The following is a 22830-nucleotide window of genomic DNA, read 5'->3' on the forward strand; positions in this document are numbered from 1 at the left end:
AATTCCATATATATGCGTTAGTATACTGTATTGGTGTTTTTCTTTCTGTTTTACTTCACTCTGTATAATAGGCTCCAGTTTCATCCACCTCATTAGAACTGATTCAAATGTATTCTTTTTAATGGCTGAGTAATACTCCATTGTGTATATGTACCACTGCTTTCTTATCCATTCATCTGCTGATGGACATCTAGGTTGCTTCCATGTCCTGGCTATTATAAACAGTGCTGCGAACATTGGGGTACACGTGTCTCTTTCAATTCTGGTTTCCTCAGTGTGTATGCCCAGCAGTGGGACTGCTGGGTCATAAGGCAGTTCTATTTCCAGTTTTTTAAGGAATCTCCACACTGTTCTCCATAGTGGCTGTACTAGTTTGCATTCCCACCAGCAGTGTAAGAGGGTTCCCTTTTCTCCACACCCTCTCCAGCATTTATTATTTGTAGACTTTTGGATCGCAGCCATTCTGACTGGTGTGAAATGGTACCTCATAGTGGTTTTGATTTGCATTTCTCTGATAATGAGTGATGTTGAGCATCTTTTCATGTGTTTGTTAGCCATCTGTATGTCTTCTTTGGAGAAATGTCTATTTAGTTCTTTGGCCAATTTTTTGATAGGGTCATTTATTTTTCTGGAATTGAGCTGTAGGAGTTGCTTGTATATTTTTGACATTAGTTGTTTGCCAGTTGCTTAATTTGCTATTATTTTCTCCCATTCTGAAGGCTGTCTTTTCACCTTGCTTATAGTTTCCTTTGTTGGTGCACTGGCTTCTTGAGGAATACGTAATTTTGGATCAGTGATAACTGCCTGGAATACTGGCCAGGACCCTCTTCATTTTCTGTTAGCATGTTAATTGTTCTAAGCTCTCTTGTGATTGTTTCCATTCTCTAATGTACTGTTGTATAGTTAGGGTTAAAACAAATTGTATAAAAACTCATTAAAGACTAAGCAATAGGGGAAAAATGTAAGATATTTATGAAAGGTATTCTATACAATGAGTATTTTATGAGGGGTAGATTTTATGGTATTTTTTACACATCTACTTTGAAGGAAGAAATGGTATTGTGACTTTCAATAATATTTAACTCACATGTGTCCCTACATCATATTCAGATGGACCCAAATGAAGATTCAGTTCAGTTCAGTTCAGTTCAGTTGCTCAGTCGTGTCCGACTCTTTGTGACCCCATGAATCGCAGCACGCCAAGCCTCCCTGTCCATCACCAACTCCCGGAGTTCACTCAGACTCACGTCCATCGAGTCAGTGATGCCATCCAGCCATCTCATCCTCTGTTGTCCCCTTCTCCTCCTGCCCCCAATCCCTCCTAGCATTAGAGTCTTTTCCAATGAGTCAACTCTTCACATGAGGTGGCCAAAGTACTGAAGTTTCAGCTTTAGCATCATTCCTTCCAAAGAAACCCAGGGCTGATCTCCTTCAGAATGGACTGACTGGATCTCCTTGCAGTCCAAGGGACTCTCAAGAGTCTTCTCCAACACCACAGTTCAAAAGCATCAGTTCTTTGGTGCTCAGCCTTCTTCACAGTCCAATTCTCACATCCATACATGACCACTGGAGAAACCATAACCTTGACTAGATGGACCTTCATTGGCAAAGTAATGTCTTTGCTTTTGAATATGCTATCTAGGTTGGTCATAACTTTCCTTCCAAGGAGTAAGTGTTTTTTAATTCCATGGCTACAGTCATCATCTGCAGTGATTTTGGAGCCCCAAAAATAAAGTCTGGCACTCTTTCCCCATCTATTTGCCATGAAGTGATGGGACCAGATGCCATGATTAGGTGTGAGTTAAATCATATTCTTGAGGTAGTACAGTGCAAAAGGAAAAAGTCCTAATTATCATTGAGTTCACTTTGGAGAAGGGAATGGCTACCCACTCTAGTAGTCTTGCCTAGAGAATTTCATGGACAGAGGAGCCTGATGGGTTAAAGAGTTGGACACAACTCAGAAACTAACCCTTTCACTTTTTTTTTTTTTTCACTTTGAAAAAGAAAGGTTCCTCTGAAATTGGAAGTTGAATTAAGCAGTTTCATAAGCCTTCAGTTTCTGATACTTCAGGCAGTAGTGACTATTCTGTTCTTGCCAGAGGCAGCTTATTAGAGTTGAACAGCCATCCTGTGTTCATAGGAGGGAGCCATGCCCTCCCTCCTATACTTTAACAATTTAAGTGTATCCCTGAAGTTATGTAAATCCCATAATTTCAGGAATAAATTGAAAGGAACATTCTGCATCAGAAGTGATTTATTCATGATATACTGCTGTTATTGTTCAGTCACTAAGTCGTGTCCGACTCTTTGAGATCTGACTGTACCAGGTCAGACTTCCCTGTCCTCCACTATCCTCTGGAGTTTGCTCATATTCGTGTCTATTGAGTTGGTGATGCTATCTAACCATCTCATTCTCTGTTGCCCTCTTCTCCTTTTGCCTTCAGTCTTTTCCAGAATCAGGGTCTTTTCCAATGAGTCAACTCTTGGCCTCAGGTGCCCAAAGTATCGGAGCTTCAGCTTCAGCATCAGTCCTTCCAATGAATATTCAGGCTTGATTTCCTTTAAGATTGCTGGTTTGATCTCCTTGAAGTCCAAGGGACTCTCAAGAGTCTTCTCCAACACCACAGTTCAAAAGCATCAATTCTTCAGTGCTCAGATTTCTTTATGATCCAGCTCTCACATCTGTATATGACTGCTGTAAAAATCATAGCTTTGACTTTGACTATACACACCTTTTTGGGAAAAAATGATGTCTCTGTTTTGTAATACACTGTCTAGGTTTGTCATAGCTTTCCTTCCAAGGAGCAAGCATCTTTTTATTTCATGGCTGCAGTCACCATCCACAGTGATTTTGGAGCCCAAGAAAATAAAATCTGTCACTGCTTCCACTTTTTCCCCTTCTATCTGCCATGAAGTGATGAGGCCAGATGCCCTGATCTTAGTTTTTAAAGTTGAGTTTCAAGCCAGCTTTTTTCACTCTCCTCTTTCGCCATCATGATACATTAATCAAGATGTAATCAGGAGAGAGAAATGACATAGTAATTTGAACAGAGATCATGTAACATAAAACATTAGTAACCACCATAAAGAATTTCAGTGGGAGGAACAGGTTAATAAGAACTAAAGAAAACTCTAAAGAATATAGGAAAAGTAGATTTAAGGAGCCGTCATTACTCTGCAGATGAGACAGCTGCCCAAGGAAACACTCGCCCCACCCCCAAGGCTATGATCCTGACTTTGCTGGAGGAGGTCACAGCTGAGGTCACTGGATGGTAGAGGAGCTGCTGTGGTGTGGTGTAACTTGCCAGAAATATGCCCACTTTTAGACTAGGGAAAGCAGTTCACAGGCAGATGCCTCGCTGGAGGCACTCTGTTATAAAACCAGGCAGAGACTGTGCCAAGTGAAGCTGCTATCTACTGGCTCACATGCACTGCAGGAGCCTGGTTCTGGGGAAGAAGCCACCCAGGCTGCCCCCAATCAGAGAAGAAAAACCCTTTCTTCTACTAGGTCCTTACAGCACCCTTTTATCTACAAAGGTTAACACTGCACCAGCTATTAAAGGAAAAATATTTTAAAAACCCATATCCATTTTCAGAGCAGACAATAAAGTATGAATTTAGAACGAAGAGTCAAATTGGTAACTGGAATACATGGGAATCCTTGTCTTTCCACTGTCAGGATTTTGATGAAAGTTATTGTTCTGAACTTATTAGAAAATCAGCTTATAATTTTCAGAATGCAGTTTATGGGTTCTGATATATTAAGGTCTTTAATCCATTTTGAGTTTATTTTTGTGTATGGTGTTAAGTAGTGTTCTAATTTCATTCTTTAATGTGTAGCTGTCCAGTTTTCCCAGCACTGCTTACTGAAGAGACTCTTTTTCCCGTTCCTTTGTCATAGATTAATTGACTATACGTGCATGGGTATACTTCGGATTCTCTATTATGCTCCACTGATCTATGTTTCTGTTTTTTGTGCCAGGAACATACAGTTTTGGTTACTGTAGTTTTATACTATAGCCTGAATTTAGGGGGGCATGATTCCTCCTGCTCTATTCTTCTTTCTCAAGATTGTTTTGACTATGTTTAGATTCTTCTGTATTTCCATGCAAATTTTAAGATTATTTGTTCTAGTTCTGTGAAAAATGTCATTCATATTTTGATAGGGATTACGTTGAATCTGTAGATTGCCTTGAGGAGTATAGTCATTTTAACAATATTCTTTCAATCCAAGAAAAAGGTAGATCATCTTCAATTATTTTTATCAGTGTCTTACAGTTTTATAAATATAGATCTTTTACCTCTTGAGGTAGGTTTATTCCTAAGTATCTTATTCTTTTTGATATGATGATAAATGAGATTGTTTCCTTTATTTCTCTTTCTGGCAGTTCATTGTTACTGTATAGAAATGCAACAGATTTCTGTATATTAATTTTGTATCCTGCAAGTTTATTGAATTCATTGATGAGCTCTTGTAGTTTTCTGGTGGCATCTTTAGAATTTTTTATGTATACTATCTCATCATTTGTAAACAGTGACAGTTTCTTTCTTTCTTTCCTTAGGATTTCTATTTTTTTCCTCTTATGCTATGCCTAGGACTCTGACATAAATCATAGCAATACTGATTTTGGATCTGTCTCCTAAAGCAAGGAAAATAAAAGCAAAAATAAACAAATGCAACCTAATTAAACTTAACATCTTTTACAGCAAGGGAGACCATAAACAGACAAAAAGACAACTTACTGAATGGGAGAAAATATTTGCAAATAATATGACTGAAAAGGGGTTAACAGCCAACATATATAAACAGCTCATACAAATCAACATTAAAAAATGGGTTAAAAAAATAGTCAAAGAACAGAGTAGATATTTTCCCAAAGAGGACATGTAGATGGCCATACACATGAAAAGATTTTTCAACACTGCTAATCATCAGGGAAATGCAAATCAAAACCACAGTGAGATATAGCCTCACACTTGTCAGAATGCCTGTCATCAAAAAAGACCACAAATAACAAATGTTGGCAAGGATCTGGAGAAAAGGGAACATTTGTGAACTGATGCTGGAAATGTAAATTGATGCAGTGACTGTAGAAAATGGTATGAAGTTTCTTAAAAAGCTAAATATAGAACTACCATGCATGAGTGCTCAGTCACTTCAGTCATGTCTGCCTCTTTGCAACCCCATGGCCTGCAGCCTGCCAGGCTCCTCTGTCCATGGGTTTCTCCAGGCAAGAACATTGGAGTGGGTAGCCATTTCCTTCTCCAATGCATGAAAGTGAAAGTGAAGTCGCTCAGTCATGTCCGACTCTTCGCAACCCCATGGACTGCAGCCTACCAGGCTCCTCTGTCCATGGGATTTTCCAGGCAACAGTACTGGAGTGGGGTGCCATTGCCTTCTCCACAGAACTACCATATGACCCAACAATTCCACTCCTGGGCATATATCTGAGAAAAACAAAATCACTAATTTGAAAAGATACATGCTCCTCGATGTCTATAACAGCTTTATTAACTGTCGGTATACGGAAGCAACCTAAATGTCCATCAACAGATGAAAGGATAAAGAAAATGTGGCATATACATACAATAGAATACTACTCCAGCCATAAAAAAGAGTGAAATTTTGCCATTTGCAACAACATGGATGGACTTGGAGGGTACTATGCTAGGTGAAATAAGTCAGACAGAGAAAAACAAATACTGCATGATATCACTTAGGTAGAATCTAAAAAACACAACGAACTAGTAAATATAATAAAAAAGAAGCAAACTCACAGATACAGAGAACAAACTAGTGGTTACCACTGGGGACAGGTTAGGAGAAAGAGGCAATATAGGTATAGGGGATTAAGAGGTACAAACTATTAGGTATAAAATAAGTTACAAGTATATATTGTACAACCCAGGGAACATACAAATATTTTATAATAACTATAAATTGAATATAATCTTGAAAAAATGGTGAATCACTATATTGTACACCTGTAACTTATAAAATATCATACACCAACTGTACTTCAATTAAAAAGGAAAAAGAGAGAGTAGATATGCCTTAAAGAATGTCATTATAATTAAGCAAATACATTTTTTACAGCCATTTGAGAATTAAAAGACAATTTGTCTCTGGTAACTTTCGAAGAAATCAACTCACTCTAACCACTCTCCTGACCACATTTGTGCTTCTGACTACATCTTTGAAACAAAATAATCTAATTGTCCTGCATGCTAAGTCCCTTCAGTCATGTCCGACTCTGTGTGACCCTATGAACTGTAACCTGCCATGCTCCTCTGTCCGTGGGATTCTTCTGGCAGGAATACTGGAGTGGGTTGGCAGACCCTTCTCCAGGTGATCTTCCCCACCCAGGGATCAAACCTGCGTCTCTTACATTACATCTCCTGCATTGGCAGGTGGGTTCTTTACCACTAGCGCCACCTGGGAAGCTCCTAATCATCTTGTATATTTAATAATTAGTCCAAGTGGGAACTACTGCTCACAAAATTAATTGCTCCATATTTGTTAGAGTGGAAGGTTTTTAGTTTGGAGTGGAAAGAACTTATGTGTTACTTTACATATTATAACAAGTTAATTTTCAGTTGTTCCTTGCCTCCGCACTACCATTAGATTCTCCGTAACTCCAGGGGGAGTAGGCTTGAGTCACTCTTTTTTACTCCGTATTATAGTTTGAGTAGTCACAGAAAACTTAGGAGAAAAAAATATCCATGGTGACATCATATTCATGGAGACTCCTCCACAAAGATAGTGCATTTTAGATGTTTCAGCTACAAGTTCTGGAATGCAGTTATTTTTAGAAACTAATAATAGCTGTAGTAATAACTGTTATCTTTGGTTTGAGAAACTCTTCTTATTGTCATCCTTAACAGAAAAGATTTTCTTGGTGTTGCTGCCTGCTTTACTTGAAGGTGTATCTATCTTGATGGAAAAGGAAAGTTTAGAGAAATAACATTTGTAAGATTTATATGTTAAAGACATTAATTTATTAATGAAGAAATGTTGTAATGAAAAGATATCACGGTTAAAAGACCAGAGACTAAATTTCTGCCTAATATTTTAACATAATAGCTATTAATGATTCAGAATCCAAAGCACTAACTCAAGGTAGTTTATTGCTAAAAGGAAAGATATCGGAAGAGAGAAAGAGAAATGAGTAAGGTGTGAATAGTCATAATCTTCAACTCCACCTATGTATTCTAAAGACATAGGGGTATAGAAGCATTATTTCTATTTTCTTATTTTAATTACTTTAAATTTATTTTTTCTTAATACTATCAATAAGAATGATCTTTTTCCTTCTTACCAAATATTATTGTATGACTGCTTCTTTCTTCATTGGTAGGAAAGGAATAATAATTAAAATTTTGTGTTTAGAGTCTATGTAAAGTTAATTTTCCTTCACCAGTTTACTTAATAGGATATAGAGTACATATTTAATATAGTATGAGTAATAAAATGAACTCATAACTGATATGAGACAGTCGTCATGATTAATTGATATTTATCGAGATTTCACTGAGTGTTATGACAATGTATTTTATAAAAAACACTGTGAATTCTTTTCTGACACTTTTGTTCACTTTATACTTGTTTCTTTTAACTTTAAACTCCACTTGTCAATACCTTGAAATTCTGAAACTATAAGAATGGCAGAGAAAAGGGCAAAATAATTTTTTTTCTATCCTAATAGAATAAGAAATAAAAGCCAAAATGTATAACAGCAACAGTATCAGCAATACCACCACTGGCCAGAAAACCCTAGCGAGGCCTGAACTGCTGAAGATGAAGGCATCAGGCATCTGCGTTCTTATTCCCCCTATTCACTTAAATGCTGTATTACCAAAAGAAATATTTTAAGGTTGGGAACCCAAGAAAAGCATTGTGAATTCTCTGTTGTTTGTGAGTTGGAACGCTAGGGGACAGCACTAAAATATTCCATGGTTGTTTGGTATTGATCACTTGCATACTGTATAATAAGTAGGAGATTTTACTGTTAATGACTATTGAATGCTCTGTTGATTTCAGTGGACGAAAGAGCACAAAGAGGAATATGAGTATCTCAAGTCTATAATTTTAGCCTTTATAAAACGATGGTTTGATAATTTAGAGGAAGCTCCAGGCTGTCCTTTGGTTGCAAGGAGATAGTAAGGCATGATAACTGAAAGAATTGTGATTTTTCTGTTAAGAGTGGTTTCGTCTTTTCACTCTTTGGGGGTAAATATTTTGCATAAATTTTTATTTCTAATCTTGTTTTTCAGGCACTTTGGAAAGACATGAAACGGGAGAAAGAGCGAAGATTATTCTTAACTGTTGTGATGATTCACAGCTTCCAAAGCCTGAATCTATACTTCCAGTGGCCTCAGAGACACATAAGCACAAAAGTGTAGAACAAAGGTCCTCCAGCTTGTCCCAGTTTGGGCCAATACCTTGCCCTGGTCTGCAGGTGGAGTCTTCATGTAAGGTAAGTTCAAATCAAGCTGCTGCTCACAGTAAACATTACCAACCCCAAGTAAGAAGTAATGTGCCTTCATCAGCACATTAAAAATCAGCACAAAGATAACAACTCAGAGATGATTGTATCTACCAGACATGCCTTCCAAGCAGTCTTGGGTAGATTGGGATAAGTTTTTGAGTGATTATTATTTTTAAATGAGTATAGGTGATGGAAGGGGGGCCTGGCATGCTGCGACTCATGGGGTCACAAAGAGTCGGACACGACTGAGCGACTGATCTTATTTGATCTGATAGCATTCTTTTTTTGATGAAAACATGTTCTGGCTTATCAATATTGAGCCAATTTTATATGAATTCTTGAATTCTAGATGGTTTTTAATGAAAGAGGGGCAGAAACCTATATTTTGTGGTCTGGTTCCTTTTTTTTTCCCACACAACTCCATCATTGTTTGTGGAGTTTGAGTTTCACACAAACTCCATCATTGTGTAATAAATAAGGCTTAGAATTCTGACATGCTAATGATCCTAGAGATGCTAAGTGTATTAAAAGAAATCAAACAATGATCTAATTTTTCTGATGCCTTTTTGTTTTTATTTGTGATAAGCAAATTAAGAAGAGGTCAAATACCTAAGTGGAAAAAAATATAAATATAAATATAAATATAATATAATATAATATATATATATATATATATATATATATATATATATGTAGTGAGAGGATGTGTCCTCTTTAACAAACACGGCTGCTAAACTGTGCCTCAAAGCTGCAGGGGTGGGGGTGGAGGCACCAGCATCTGAGCATCACCTTTTTAGGTTTGAAGACTAGGTTTAGATTTTATCAGTGAGGTCAGTGTTTGTCAGTCTTTTGAGAACTGAATCACACTAACCAAACACCCAAGAAGTGAATACGTAAACTAGAATGACAGTTATTTAATTTACAATGATAAATATGATTGCAGTTCATTGCTCAGCACAGTCTCACTGTAGCAAAGCTACATAGCGTAGGGGAGAAAGGGGAAGTGGAATTTTAACAGAGGATTCCTTGATGGGCTTCAAGTCAGAGCCCTGAGCTCTGAAAAGCTAATGCAATGGTTGCTGTCACCCCATCACGGTACTTTCTCTATTGGTCAAGGCTGGTATACATTGAAAATTTTCTAAATTTTGATTTCCCTCTTTAAGACTCCACTCCATTTAGGCCACCTACTTCTATGCTTTCTCCTGCAGGTGTTAAAACCAGCGATTTGGGCTGCAGCTTTGTTTTTTTTTTTTTTCATTTCTTTTTTCTTGAGTATAATTGTTTTCAGATTTTCCAAATCTGTTTTTCATGTTCTTATTTAAAGAAATCATGGGGTTTTTGTTTGCTTTGTGGCCCTGTGTAGAAAGTGGGACCTTATTTCCCTGACCAGAGATCCAGCCTGTGCCCCCTGCAGTGGAAGCTCAGAGCCTTAACCACTAGACTCCCAAGGAATTCCCAAGGAGTCATGTTTTATATGGACAATTATATCAATATACTAATATTTTTAACATTCATAATAACTGAAATTGAAAGTGATAGGGTCTTAGTCTCTCCTAAGTGGGAGATTGAACCACACTTCTATTACGTATTTTAAGACGGAGGTAATCAAAGCCCAGTGAGTAAGACCATCAGACTGCCATGTATTCCATCTTAATGTGACTTGTTGCTTTTTGTTCACAATAGAATCTGTATCTTATAGTGGAAATTATATGCCAGAACAGTAGATGGGAACTTGGATATGTCTCTTGACTCATGCATGCCAGGTGCCTAGGATCTGCAGGAGCACATCTCATTTATCAAGTGCCTATTTTACTAATTCAATTCCCAGAAGGTAAACTGATTGCTATTTCATTCAGTTTCTTGGAGGACTTCAGAGCTACCTTTTAGGTGGTGATAACAGTATATATTTCTTTATGTAATTTTGTTTCTGTCTTTTGACTCCAAAAAGTAATAAAATCCTAGGGTCTTGTTTTCCTACTCTTAGGTTGACTCCAACTTTATTTCCTAGCTGCTACCCTTTACCTGGATGACTAAATCCCCAATTTTTACTCTGAACAGAGCTGGAGAATTGAATTAGACAGGACTATCACCTCCTTTGTTCTATATGCTATACTTTTATTATTGAGCTTACTGTTAAATAGAGCTATTTTTATTTGTGCTTCTTATAAGTTATAGCTTCTCCAATTATGTACTTCATATCTTCATCTCATCCTCTTAGATTTAAGCCTTTAAGACTGTTTTATCTTAATTTTTTTGGGGGGGGCGCTGCATCAGTCTTAGTTGCGGCATGCAGGATCTTCAGTTATAGCATGCGAACTCTCAGTTGCAGCAAATGGGATCTAGTTCCCTGACCAGAGATCGAATTCCCCTACTTTGAGAGTGTGGAGTCTTAGCCACAGGGCCACAAGGGAAGTCTCTATCTTAATCTTTTATTGATAAATTTGATAAGCATAAAATTTCAAGAATGCTTATAAATTCCCCATCCTCCTTTTTGTTAATATAATAAAATGTTTTATTAGTTTTCAAAAGAAAAAAAGTCAGATTTAAAGATAGGAATTAAATCACACTCATTTCAGAGCTGGGGAAAAAGACAATAAGTCTGAAATTTAGAAATACGTAGGGTAACTCTGTGTTTCAGAATTTTTTGATATAGACTTCAGTGAGAAACAACTGAAATATTTTCAAATGGTACCATGAATTATTTAAATGGAAGAACAACATGTAATATTTGACATTTATTAGGATTCTGTATTCGCTTTTCCTTCTTGCATTTGAAGAGTGCATATAGATTTAGGGAAAGGTTTTAAAGAGAACAACAAATACAATAAAACATTTTAAAAATGGGTCCAATTTGACATGCTAGAGGAGTCGATTATGTGCAGCTAGATAAAGAAAAATCTTTGCGGGTAGGAGAGGGCCAGAGTCTTAAAGGATTTAAAGGAATACAATATCATATTAGTGATGGGGAACTGCTTTTCTCAGATTCAGCTGAGGATAAAATAAGATAGAAACTGTTTAAATTGCAGTAGGAGGAATTTAGCTTTAAGGTAGAAAATAAACAACCTTACTAAAATCATCTCTACATGGCAGAACTCTTTGTTACCTCATCAGATTTTAATGAGGGAAGTCCTTTTTTGTCTATTAGTTGGTTGGTTGGTTTAAAATTTTTTTTTTCTGTACTTCTTGTCTGTAAAATGAGTGAAAAAATAATCAGGATTTTTGAACTGCCACAATTTAGACTGATTGTAATGTCCTGGAAATGTCTTAAAAAAAAAAACCAAAAAACTGATTTTCTGTAGAACGGGTCCCCAAAAGCTCCAACTGGTTGCTTACTTAAAGTTACAAGGTTTACTATGGCAGTCATTAACCATATATAGCTATTGAGCATTTGAAATTTGGCTAGCACCATTTGTTAAAATGATATTTTGGATATGTAGGCTTAAATAAAATATGTTAATTAAAATCAATTTCACCTGTTTCCTTTTATTTTTTTCAATATGGCTACTAGGCATTTTAAAATTACACATGTAGTTTGCATTTTATTTATGTTGAAATATTTAGGGACAAATGTTGAACTAGACCAGGAATAAGCAAACTTGTTTGTAAAGGACCAGATGGTAAATATTTTAGGCCTTATAGGCCATATTTTTGCTATTTGAATGATTTAACTCAGTTCTTGCAGCAGAGAAGCCACCATAGACAATTCTTAAACAAATGAATGTGGCTGTGTTTAGATAAAACTTTATTTACAAAAACAGGCAGTGGACCAGATTTGATACTCACTCTCCATTATTTGCCAATTTCTGATCTAGTCAGCCCTCTCTAGACTTGGAAATCATGAGGTACTTGGAGGAGTACTGGCAAAACAGCAATACCTACCATCTCCTTAGATATCTAAATTTTTAATGAAGCAACTTATCCCAGCTTCTTCTCCACTATGAGAAATATAATCCAAAAGACCTTGTATCACTCTGTTCCCTGATGGCATTAATGGAATTCATATGTTTGAAAATCTGCCCTTTGTAGAAAACAAATGTGTGCATTATACTTTCTAATCCAAGTGAGATTTTTTAAAATAAAATTTTCTTTAAATAATGCATTTCAATATGCATCATTATCTAAATATATAAAATTGGTTATAAATAATCCATTTATAAATATTCCAATTAAGCTTTTGAGAAATATGTTTGGATTTTTTTAATCTTTAGTTGACTTTAGAGTGATGCCTGTTTGGTGACATTTGCTGAAAAATCTTATTAGAGCTTTATCTTGCTACCTCCTGTAAAACACAGATGGTGTACTGGTAGGCCCCCAGTAGAGAACTGGATCCCAGTACTACTTATTATTTTAATAGAATGGAACATTAGTTCTTCTACATTTTATGACACAGAAACATAATCAAAATGGAACTGGAGTTGTTTCTTGATAGTGGAATTTGAAATTTTCTCCTGAAAATTTATGTGTATCAATATGAAATAATAATTCATTGTGGCAATATTACATGTTGCAGGTTAATTCTGTTTTCACTAAACTATCTATAATATACTATCAAAATTGTTATTATAAAAAAGAAAAAATATTTATTTGAAAATAAGTGTGTTATATAAGTATAAATCCTCAGTATAGAATGATAATCTTCTCATTTTGATTAGTAATTTTTAGTATATTCTTTTTAATATAATAAGCAGCATATGGCTATTTTTTTCTAATGTAGATAATATTTTGCATCAATTTTATATAATTTTAAAAGGAAACAGATTTTTATTACTGTACATATAAGCCCTGCATGAAAACATAGGAATTTATCTATAAACATTGAATTAAGATTTTTGTTTTGAAGAGTTTGGTTTAGTGAATCCCAACTTAAAACTTAATGCCTAAATGATATCACCATTCCTGGTGAGATAGAATAAAGAAAAACAATAGAGGAGAAATATAGGCCATTTGCTTTTTGAACACATGTGAGGTGATGCAAGTCTTTAACAGAGTATAGCCATTTCTCATAAGCATTTTATATAATAATTTTAACTATCAAGTCAAAAAATGTCTGTAACGTGATTTTTTGGAGTTGTTTTATGAAGGATATCTCCTTTCTCACTTTGTGGCATGAGTTTAAGCACTTTTGATAGAAAGTTCCCTCAATGTTGAGGAAAACTCTGAAAAGCATATCACAGCTTTGTTCCAAAACTAATTCAGGAGGTCTCAGCGTCTCTATGAAAAGTCGGAGCGGCACTATTAAAACGAGTCCAGCTGTCTGCCTCGCATGCAGAAGCAGCCCTGGATTTCCTCACAGGACTTCAAAGCCCTGCTTGTATCTAAACATTTGTTGGCCATGTAAATCAAGGCACAAAAGGAAAATGCTGCTGTTTCACGGTGCGCGGCTGGTCTGAGTCCGGCATTGTGCTGCACGTGCCGGTGCGGAGTGCCAGGAACAGAAGGGCACTGTTCTGACTGTGTGACAAATGTAGTTAACACCAGATCCATATTAATGTTGTCAAGTTCCCTTGATGTATTTAAACAGATTTTAATTATTTTCAGCGTCCAAAGGCCTGAAATATATAGCCTAATAGTTCTTCAAAGAAAGCTTACTTAATGTGTGAATGTAAAACCTCTCATAAAAATGAAACTTTTATATTAGCCATAGTCATTGACATAGGTTATTCATCAAGTCAGCAATTTGTGTGGCAAAGTGCCATTTGAATAGTGTATTGTTAGGCTACTTATGGTCCACTTGACAAGGGCTCTTGCTGTAAATAGTGCAATTTGACTCCAGCTGTTAAAGAGTGGCTTTGACAGCAGCCAAATAGAATGGAGATGCCTTACTGCACTGCCGAAAAATCAATATTGGGTTCTTGTTCATGGTAACCTGTTCTTTTCTCTTCTGTAGATTTATAAACGACTATCAAGGGTTTATAAGTGGAAGTTTAAATATTATTTTAAATGCAATTCTCTTTGAGTTTCAAATTAAGGTGTGATAAATGGTTACAAGTACAGAGTTTTAGGATATTATTTCCACCCTCTGGTTCATGTTTAGTCACAATTACAGTTAAGTTGAATTTGGATTCTCCAGCTACAGTAGAAAAGAATTAGTGTAAAACATGGGCTCAAAATTGTGTGCCTATTGTATATTGCCAGTGCAATTATTTCTTCTTTTTTATTTTCTTATCAATTTATCTTTGGTATCCTCCCATCTTCTCTGTGTGTGTACCTTTTTGTATAGATGGCAGGGTTCTTTGTGGCTGTGCCCATAGCAACACCCACAGATGTTGACAGCAGTAATGTCCCCTGTGTTGTTGAAGATTTCCCTAAAGCAGAGTCTTGCTGGTTTTGAAGATTTTTCTAGCGGTTTTCAGCAATACAGGGTTGCTATGATACCTGACTGGCAGTAATAGATATTGAATCTGTTAATTACAGTAACCACACACAAGGACTTTTTTCATTCGGTTTTTCTGCTGTTGCTAGCTGTTATATTTAAGATACAGAAGAGGAAGTGAAATTATATACTCAAGATGAGAATAAATTTCAAGAGTTTACTTTGAATCCTGATATTTAGTTTTAAAAATGTCCTGGTATAAAAACCCTTCAGCTGACTGATGCAGATATAGTTTACTTAAATTGAAAATATAATTTATTTAGATAATACTAGTTTTGACTGAATTTGATTTTGAACTTTTATTGTTTACTTGAGATGTCATTAAGTTTTCATCTAAGGTGTGCTAAGCAGGATTTGAAAAAGCTATCATTTTTAACATGAAAAAAGCTGGTATAATGAATACTTTTTCAATTGCCTCTTTCAGTGAAAGCTGTTAAAATAGTTGTCTTCCTATTACTAACCAGCTCTGCATTTATTCAATTTGTGACTGAGATAGCAACTGAAAATTCATAAAGCTGATAATATAATTGTGTACTAAGACCTTTAAGGCTGATTCAAGGTCAATGTTACTGTTTTTGTAATTGCTGATAGGCAGTTCTCATTTCTTCCAGAGGAAGGGTTGGTTCTGCTTTGATTTTACAAATTGTTATCTCTTCTGTTAATTCTAAAGTAAACCTTTTCACTAAATAAATGTTTATGTTATTCTTTAGTACTAGATTTAGCCTAGATATACCTCAGTAGCTTTTCCCACACTTCATAATATTAATCAACCCTGTTAGAAACATGGAAATCTAGGATTATAACTTTCTTCTTGAATTAAATATTCCAATTTTAGTCATCATTTAACTTGTGGGTGAGGATTCTAGCTTAGAAACTTGAATAAAAGTTAAACATAGCAGGCATTTTTATTTTGCATTTGGATTAATCTAGGGACAGAGTAGCATAATTTAGTAAAGCATGTCTTTAAATTTGTCTCCATTATCATCAGTAGTTTTATGGACATATTTTAGGAAGTATGAATTATGTAATAATATACACACCATATTACACACCCATAACCATTTAGAGACCTTTTGTTTCTCTCTCATTTCTTCTGTTCTTTCCTACTTTTCTTTCTTCAGTTGCAATTGAAAAACAAAACCCTGTGGCTTTCCAAAGTTGTTAAGGCCAGCTTCTTGTAGGATCTAAAGATAGACCTAGTCAACTTACTGCAAGAGGCCTGAATCTCCTGGGATGAAAAGTCACTTTAATGGATTTGGATGTTCTGTTATTGAGCATATTTGCTGGTTAAAATGTGATGGTAAATGTTACCCCTTTACAGAAGCTTGGTAACCAAGTCACTGTCTGACATCAGGAATATTCTCTGTTTATATCCCATTTTTGATGATACCTTGAAGGGTTAAAAAAATGAAGTTTGTAGAAATTCAGATTTTGAGTTAACTAAAAGGGTTAATGGCTTATAACAAGAAAGAAAACAAAGATAATAAAAACTTTCTTTTTGAAAGTTGTGATCATATCGCTTACTGACTGAGAGTACCAACTGGACCCATTTAAAGGAATCCCAACAGGGGCACTACTTCTGTACCAATGACTTATATCGAAACTGGCCCTTAAGAGAGCAACAAATGCAAAAATGTAACATGAAGCAATTTTCATAAAATTTTCATAAATTTTCATAAAATAAAAGCATCTATTCTCACAGAATATTTCCCCTAAGTTGCTAAAAAAAAATGTATTAAGACTAGCTTTATTCATTTGACCTTAAAGCGTGAAATTATTAAAAAATATATCCAGCTAATATTCTCATCCATTTTTCTGAACTGGGTTTTGATAGTGACATCCTGAATGTACAACTAGTTCTCTGTATCTTCATATGGTATTCATGGCAATAAATACAAATAATGACATAAATTATGTTATTTGTAATTTTTTACATATTATGAAGTTCATAATACTCTGGAAATAGTTGTTTTATCATAAGTTGAAATTTCCTGCCTAAGCTTTCAGTCCATGTACGATTATCCCTACCAGATATTTTTTAAAGGGTCATAAGAGGCTGCTTGGTAACAAGGCCTTTCTTATACACATGTTTAACTTCATGTACATCCAAATAAAACTAAAATTTTATTATTAATTTTTTTGTTTTCACATAATATCTGGGACATGATAGTTTTTATTTTATTTTTTATAACAATTGTTTCAGTTCAGTTCAGTCACTCAGTCATGTCCGACTCTCTGCGATCCCATGAGTCGCAGCACATCAGGCCTCCCTGTCCATCACCAACTCCCAGAGTCCACCCAAACCCATGTCCATTGAGTCAGTGATGCCATCCAACCATCTCATCCTCTGTCGTCCCCTTCTCCTCCTGCCCTCAATCTTTCCCGGCATCAGGGTCTTTTCAAATGAGTCAGCTCTTCGCATCAGGTGGCCAAAGTATTGGAGTTTCAGCTTCAACGTCAGTCCTTCCAATGAACATCCAGGACTGATCTCCTTTAGAATGGACTGGTTGGATCTCCCTGCAGTTTAAGGGACTCTCAAGAGTCTTCTCCAACACCACAGTTCAAAAGCATCAATTCTTTGGCGCTCAGCTTTCTTTATAGTCCAACTCTCACATCCATACATGACCACTGGAAAAACCATAGCCTTGACTAGACGGACCTTTGTTGACAAAGTAATGTCTCTGCTTTTTAATATGCTATCTAGGTTGGTCATAACTTTCCTTCCAAGGAGTAAGCATCTTTTTTAATTTCATGGCTTCAATCACCATTGGCAGTGATTTTGGAGCCCAGAAAAATAAAGTCAGCCACTGTTTCCACTGTTTCCCCATCTATTTCCCATGAAGTGATGGGACCCGATGCCATGATCTTAGTTTTGTTTATTGGAATATAATTGCTTTACAGTGTTACATGTTTATGCCAGAAATCTGTGTGACATTGGCTTCTTTGTTCAGGGTCTTATATGACTAAAATTCAGATGTAATTACTACAATTACAAGATGCAATTACTACATCATCTGAGGCTGAGGTCCTCTTGCAAGCTTATTCAGGTTATTGTCAGAAATTAGTTCTTTGTGGTTATAGGACCGGGGTCCCTGTTTTCTTATTGGCTGTCAACCTGGGAGGGGGCACACATTCCTTGCCATATAGTCCTTTTCATCTTCAGGACAGCAATGGAAAACTTTTTATGAATGGAATTCATTTAGTACTCTTAAGTCTCTGATTTCTCCCTCAGCCACCATCTATAAAAAAGTCTCTGCTTTCAAAAACTCAGTGTGATTAACTACGATAACTAAGACAATTTTCTTATCTTAAGGTCAGCTGATTTGGAACCTTAGTTATATCAGCACAGTTCCTTCATGGCAGTACCTCGATTACCATTTGGTTGAGTAAATGGAAGAAGATATGCTTCAGTATGGTCTAAGAATATTGAGGGCAATCTTACAATTTTACCTATAGATGGAATCATTCTAACTCAGAGTGACTGCTGAATCACTTCTCTCTTCTTCCAGTTCTAGAACATTCCACATCTGATTAAGTTGCTAGCTGTCCTGATTAGCTGTACTGGTACTAATCATTTCTGAAATTTGAATCAAACTCTTGTTTCTCTTTTGGACCTCTTCACCCTGTCTGTTCCTTCAGGGAGTTTCACATGCTGGACACCTGGATGAGCAATCATCACTGGAAAATATCTCCTTTAAAATTTCAGGATGTTCATAAAATTAAAATTGCTAATTTTACTATTCTTTTTTTTGTTTGTTTATTAAATAGTTGTGTTTAATGAAGTAAAATCCAAACTCAGTAACAAGAACACATAATCAAGGAAATGAAGATCCTAATGCTGGCAAAGGGGACACAGCAACAAAAGTCTAGGAAAAGAAACCAGAACAGAAAAAATACCTTTTTTGTTCAATATAAAAATATTTTGATTCAATTTAAAAATTTCCCACTTTTCATATACAATTTTTTTTATTTGTGAGTATGTAGATGTGTATTTTAAATTCTAAACTATTGGCAACTTTCTAGCTATGTTGTATTGATGTTGAACTTAATTCCATTACAGTCAGAGAACATACGATTTTTATTTCATTCTTGGAAACTTACTGATATTTGCTCTTTTCTTAGCAAATGTCAGTTTTCTTAAGTTTCTTGAAAAGATTTTGTAATGGGTAGTCTTTGGGTATAAGACTCAATATATTCAGTTAATCAAAATTTTGTTTAAAATACAGATTTATATTCTTGTTGACTTTTTTGGGTCTGTTTGTTCTTTCAGTGAGAAAAGTGAAAAATTCCCATATTGGTTTTTTTTTTTAATTTTATTTTATTTTTAAACTTTACAATATTGTATTGGTTTTGCCAAATATCGAAATGAATCTGCCACAGGTATACACGTGTTCCTAGCTCCTAAATTGGAGACAATATCTACTCTTAATATACTTTCTAAGTTTTAAATTTGACTTTGATACTTATCTTGGGCTGGAGATTGCACATATTCTTCAGCTGAATGATTTCCCAATCTGTCAGATACACAATACAGTTTATGAACTGATCTTTGGTCATTCCACCAGCATGACCTTAGATGGGAAGAAAATGGCCTCAGAAGTGGACTTTCCATTATTATTCATCTGACTTGCAATCATCCTTGGAATAAAACCCAAAATTGCAAAGAAAAAGATATTGAAAAACATCAACTATAGATCTAGGACCATAACCTAGATATTTAATCTCTAGCTACTTGGTTTCATTAAAGTAACTCATATTCCCCTACTACTTATCATCTGCCAGAATATTTTCCCTCTGATTCTTTACCTTGAAGTCTAAGCTTCAATGTCACTTTCTCATAAAATAAGTAGCATCCCACTTCCCCTTATTCTCTGTCTCAACATCCTTTTTATTTCATTTTTTATCTTCCTCACTTTCCCAAGAGTATAATCTCAAAGGGGACAGTGATCCACCCCTTCTTCACCCTGCATATTTACTTTGTCAGTCGATTGCTTGAAGTCCAAATTGGGTTTTTACCTGTGACTTGATCTTACAGAGGGAAGTGACCTAGTTAAAAAAAAAAAAAAATAGTGATAATCAAAGAGGTTGTTGAAATACAACTTCTACCCCACCAATATTTAGACACAAGTTTTCAATCAATTCAAAAGTTTGAAAGGCATACTGGTATTGAGACCAGTCCAAATCAATTCAATACTTTATAAGAAAAAATGTGTTAAAACTGGTGATGAAATTTAGGATATTTAGCATACTAGGGAGGAACGGTCCACTCTAAGTAAGATAGGTAAACTGATAGAGACTCAGAAAAGGAAGATTAAAAGGCAATGTGGTTTCTTGCACTAGAAAAGTTTCTATTATTGCCTTAAATTCAGACTCCTTTTTCTTGTAACAAAGTTATCTAAAATAAGCACTCAAAAATAGCCTGAGGATTGTACTGTATATCATGAGCCTTCTGCTTCCCTCAAATAATTACTTTACTAAGCCCGCCCCTTGATACAAAACCCCCGAAGCCAGCAACAATCTAATCAACAGATTTGTAATAACTTTTAGAAATGTAAGTGTAATAAATATGAAGAGGCCTGATTTATGTTTCATTTCCCAGATGCAAAGTCTCTGGCACAATCCTCCATCCCTCAAGTGGCAAATATCACTTCCTATTTTCATAGATCATTTGAAATGTGCTGAACCTCTCATCAGAGGTTGGTGAAGAGAGGGCTGATTCTACCCATGATGTGTATGACAGTAAATGCTTTGAGTAACTCCTTACTGTGGGAATGTAGGGTAGCATGCTGTGTTAAAGCTCCTGGAGATGCCAACCCTCATGGAATTTGCTCTTCTTTCTTGTAAGATTTTTTCTTCCTCCAGGGAGAAGATGTCTTGGTAATGGCAGGAAGGCCAGTGCCCCTCCACGTGGCTGTCCTGCTAATTCCACTCTGCATGTATCTCTCCCTGCCTAATCCCACTTACAGAGATGCTCTTCTCTCCACCTTGTTAAATCCTACCCATACTACAATATATGCATGCTATTAAACATGCATTGGCTAATTAAACACTTGTAAGTTAATTATGGATCGCCTAGCTATTTTACAAGCATACATAGAACTCATCTTCTCAACTAGATCTTGTGCACGTGTGCTAAGTCACTTCATCATGTCTGATTCTTTGTGAACCAATGGACTATAGCTCCCCAGGCTCCTCTGTCCATGGGGTTCTCCGGGAAAGAACACTGGAGTGGGTTGCCATACTTTCCTCCAGGGGATCTTTCTGACCTAGGGTTTGAACCTGCGTCTCCTGCGGCTCTTGCACTGCAAGTGGATTCTTTACTGCTGAGCTACCAGGGAATATCCAACTAGATCTTAAGCTACTTGAAAGAAAAGCCATGTCTGTATGTTATGTAAGTTTTATAGTGTGAAACGCAGAACAGAGTCCTTTTTGTTCATTCAGCAAATATACAATGAACACCTACTATGTGCCAGACACTCTTCTTTTTTAATTTTTTTAAATTTTATAGTTCTGTGGGTTTGGACAAATTTATCTGTCATCACAGTCACAATATAGACCCCTTCCATCACACTCAGAATTTTCCCCATGGCTCTTCAGAGTCCACTCCTTCTCCTTGTCAGACATTCTTCTTGATACTAGAGATTTCAACTTTGTTGAAATACTAGACATATTTCTAGTAGGAGTTAGACTATAATTTTTAAAAGAAGAACAAGGATGTTAGATAGTGATGAAGGCTTTGTGGAGAATTAACATCAGACAGTGTGATAGACAGTGCTTGGGGATTTATTCCAGGCTGAGTGATTAGGGAAGGTCACAGGAGGAAGTAGCATTTATATTGCATTTATATTGTCTGAATGGCAAGATGGGGCCAGCCATGTGGCTAGAAGAGGGGACAGTTTTCTAGGCAAAGCAAACAGCTATTGCAAAAGATCCAATTAGGAATGAGCTTGATGTTGGAAATGAAGTCAAGAAAACAAGTGTGACTGGAGAGGTGGATCAGAGAATTAGAAGTTAGTGTTAGAGAGTAAGGTAGGGGCAGACGCTGTTGGATGCACTAATCCAAAGTACAGAGTTTGAGTTTCTGCTGGATGTGGTAATCCCAAGTGCAGAGTTTGAGTTCTACTTTAGTAAGTGGGGGTGGGGCAGTTTCATGGCTTATCTTCAAAGGAATGATGTAGTCTGATTTATGTTTTGAAAAGATCACTTTGGTTGCTTTGTGGATAAATGGATTAGAGGAAAGGGAGTGTCAGAAAGAAGATGCTACTGCATAGCTGCTACAAGAAAACTGTTAGTTGGTGCTGAGTTTTTTAACATCAAATTAATAAAAGCTATGATGCAATACATGTGCTTTAATAGACCTACATCCCAAAGTACTACTAGAACCCTATAACGGTGAGACCCATACTGTTCACAGAATGAACATAGAAAGTCATGCTGGTTCTAAATCTTGATGCATGAGTCAGATTTTACTGGGGGAAACAGTAAGTCCAAAGGCTCAGAATACAAAGATAAATGGTGAGTAGGGGAATGATGGGAAGTTGATATACTTGGAGACTGAGTATATAGGGGAACAGTAGAAGTTGAGTGTCTTATAGCCTTGCGGGGAAATAAGAAGGCTTTGTACCTGACGCTGGACTTCTGAGAGCAACTTATATTTGTAGTGGAAAATCACAGAGGTGGCATAAGAACATCCAATGCAATCTTAATAAAGGGTCCTTTCTTAGAATATAACTTACCTGAATCAAAGAGACTTAACACCTTAAATTTGGAAAGACCCTGATGCTGGGAGGGATTGGGGGCAGGAGAAGGGGATGACAGAGGATGAGATGGCTGGATGGCGTCCCCGACTTGATGGACATGATTTGAGAGAACTCCGGGAGTTGGTGATGGACAGGGAGGCCTGGCGTGCTGTGATTCATGGGGTCGCAAAGAGTCAGAGGCATGACTGAGAGACTGAACTGAACTGAA

At 36.2% G+C, this 22830-nt stretch overlaps 1 protein-coding gene across 1 annotated transcript in view; it reads left to right on the top strand.

The window, feature by feature from the left end:
- The window catches only part of WDR72 (WD repeat domain 72), a 225819-nt gene that overhangs the window by 80196 nt on the left and 122793 nt on the right, over window positions 1–22830 (top strand). The window contains exon 14 of the mRNA XM_027553965.1: window positions 8275–8477. Within this exon, the coding sequence (XP_027409766.1) occupies window positions 8275–8477 (203 nt within the window). The remainder of the gene's footprint in view (window positions 1–8274; window positions 8478–22830) is intronic.

This window comes from Bos indicus x Bos taurus, chromosome 10, assembly GCF_003369695.1.
Source record: "Bos indicus x Bos taurus breed Angus x Brahman F1 hybrid chromosome 10, Bos_hybrid_MaternalHap_v2.0, whole genome shotgun sequence".
Classification (NCBI taxonomy): Eukaryota; Metazoa; Chordata; class Mammalia; order Artiodactyla; family Bovidae; genus Bos; species Bos indicus x Bos taurus.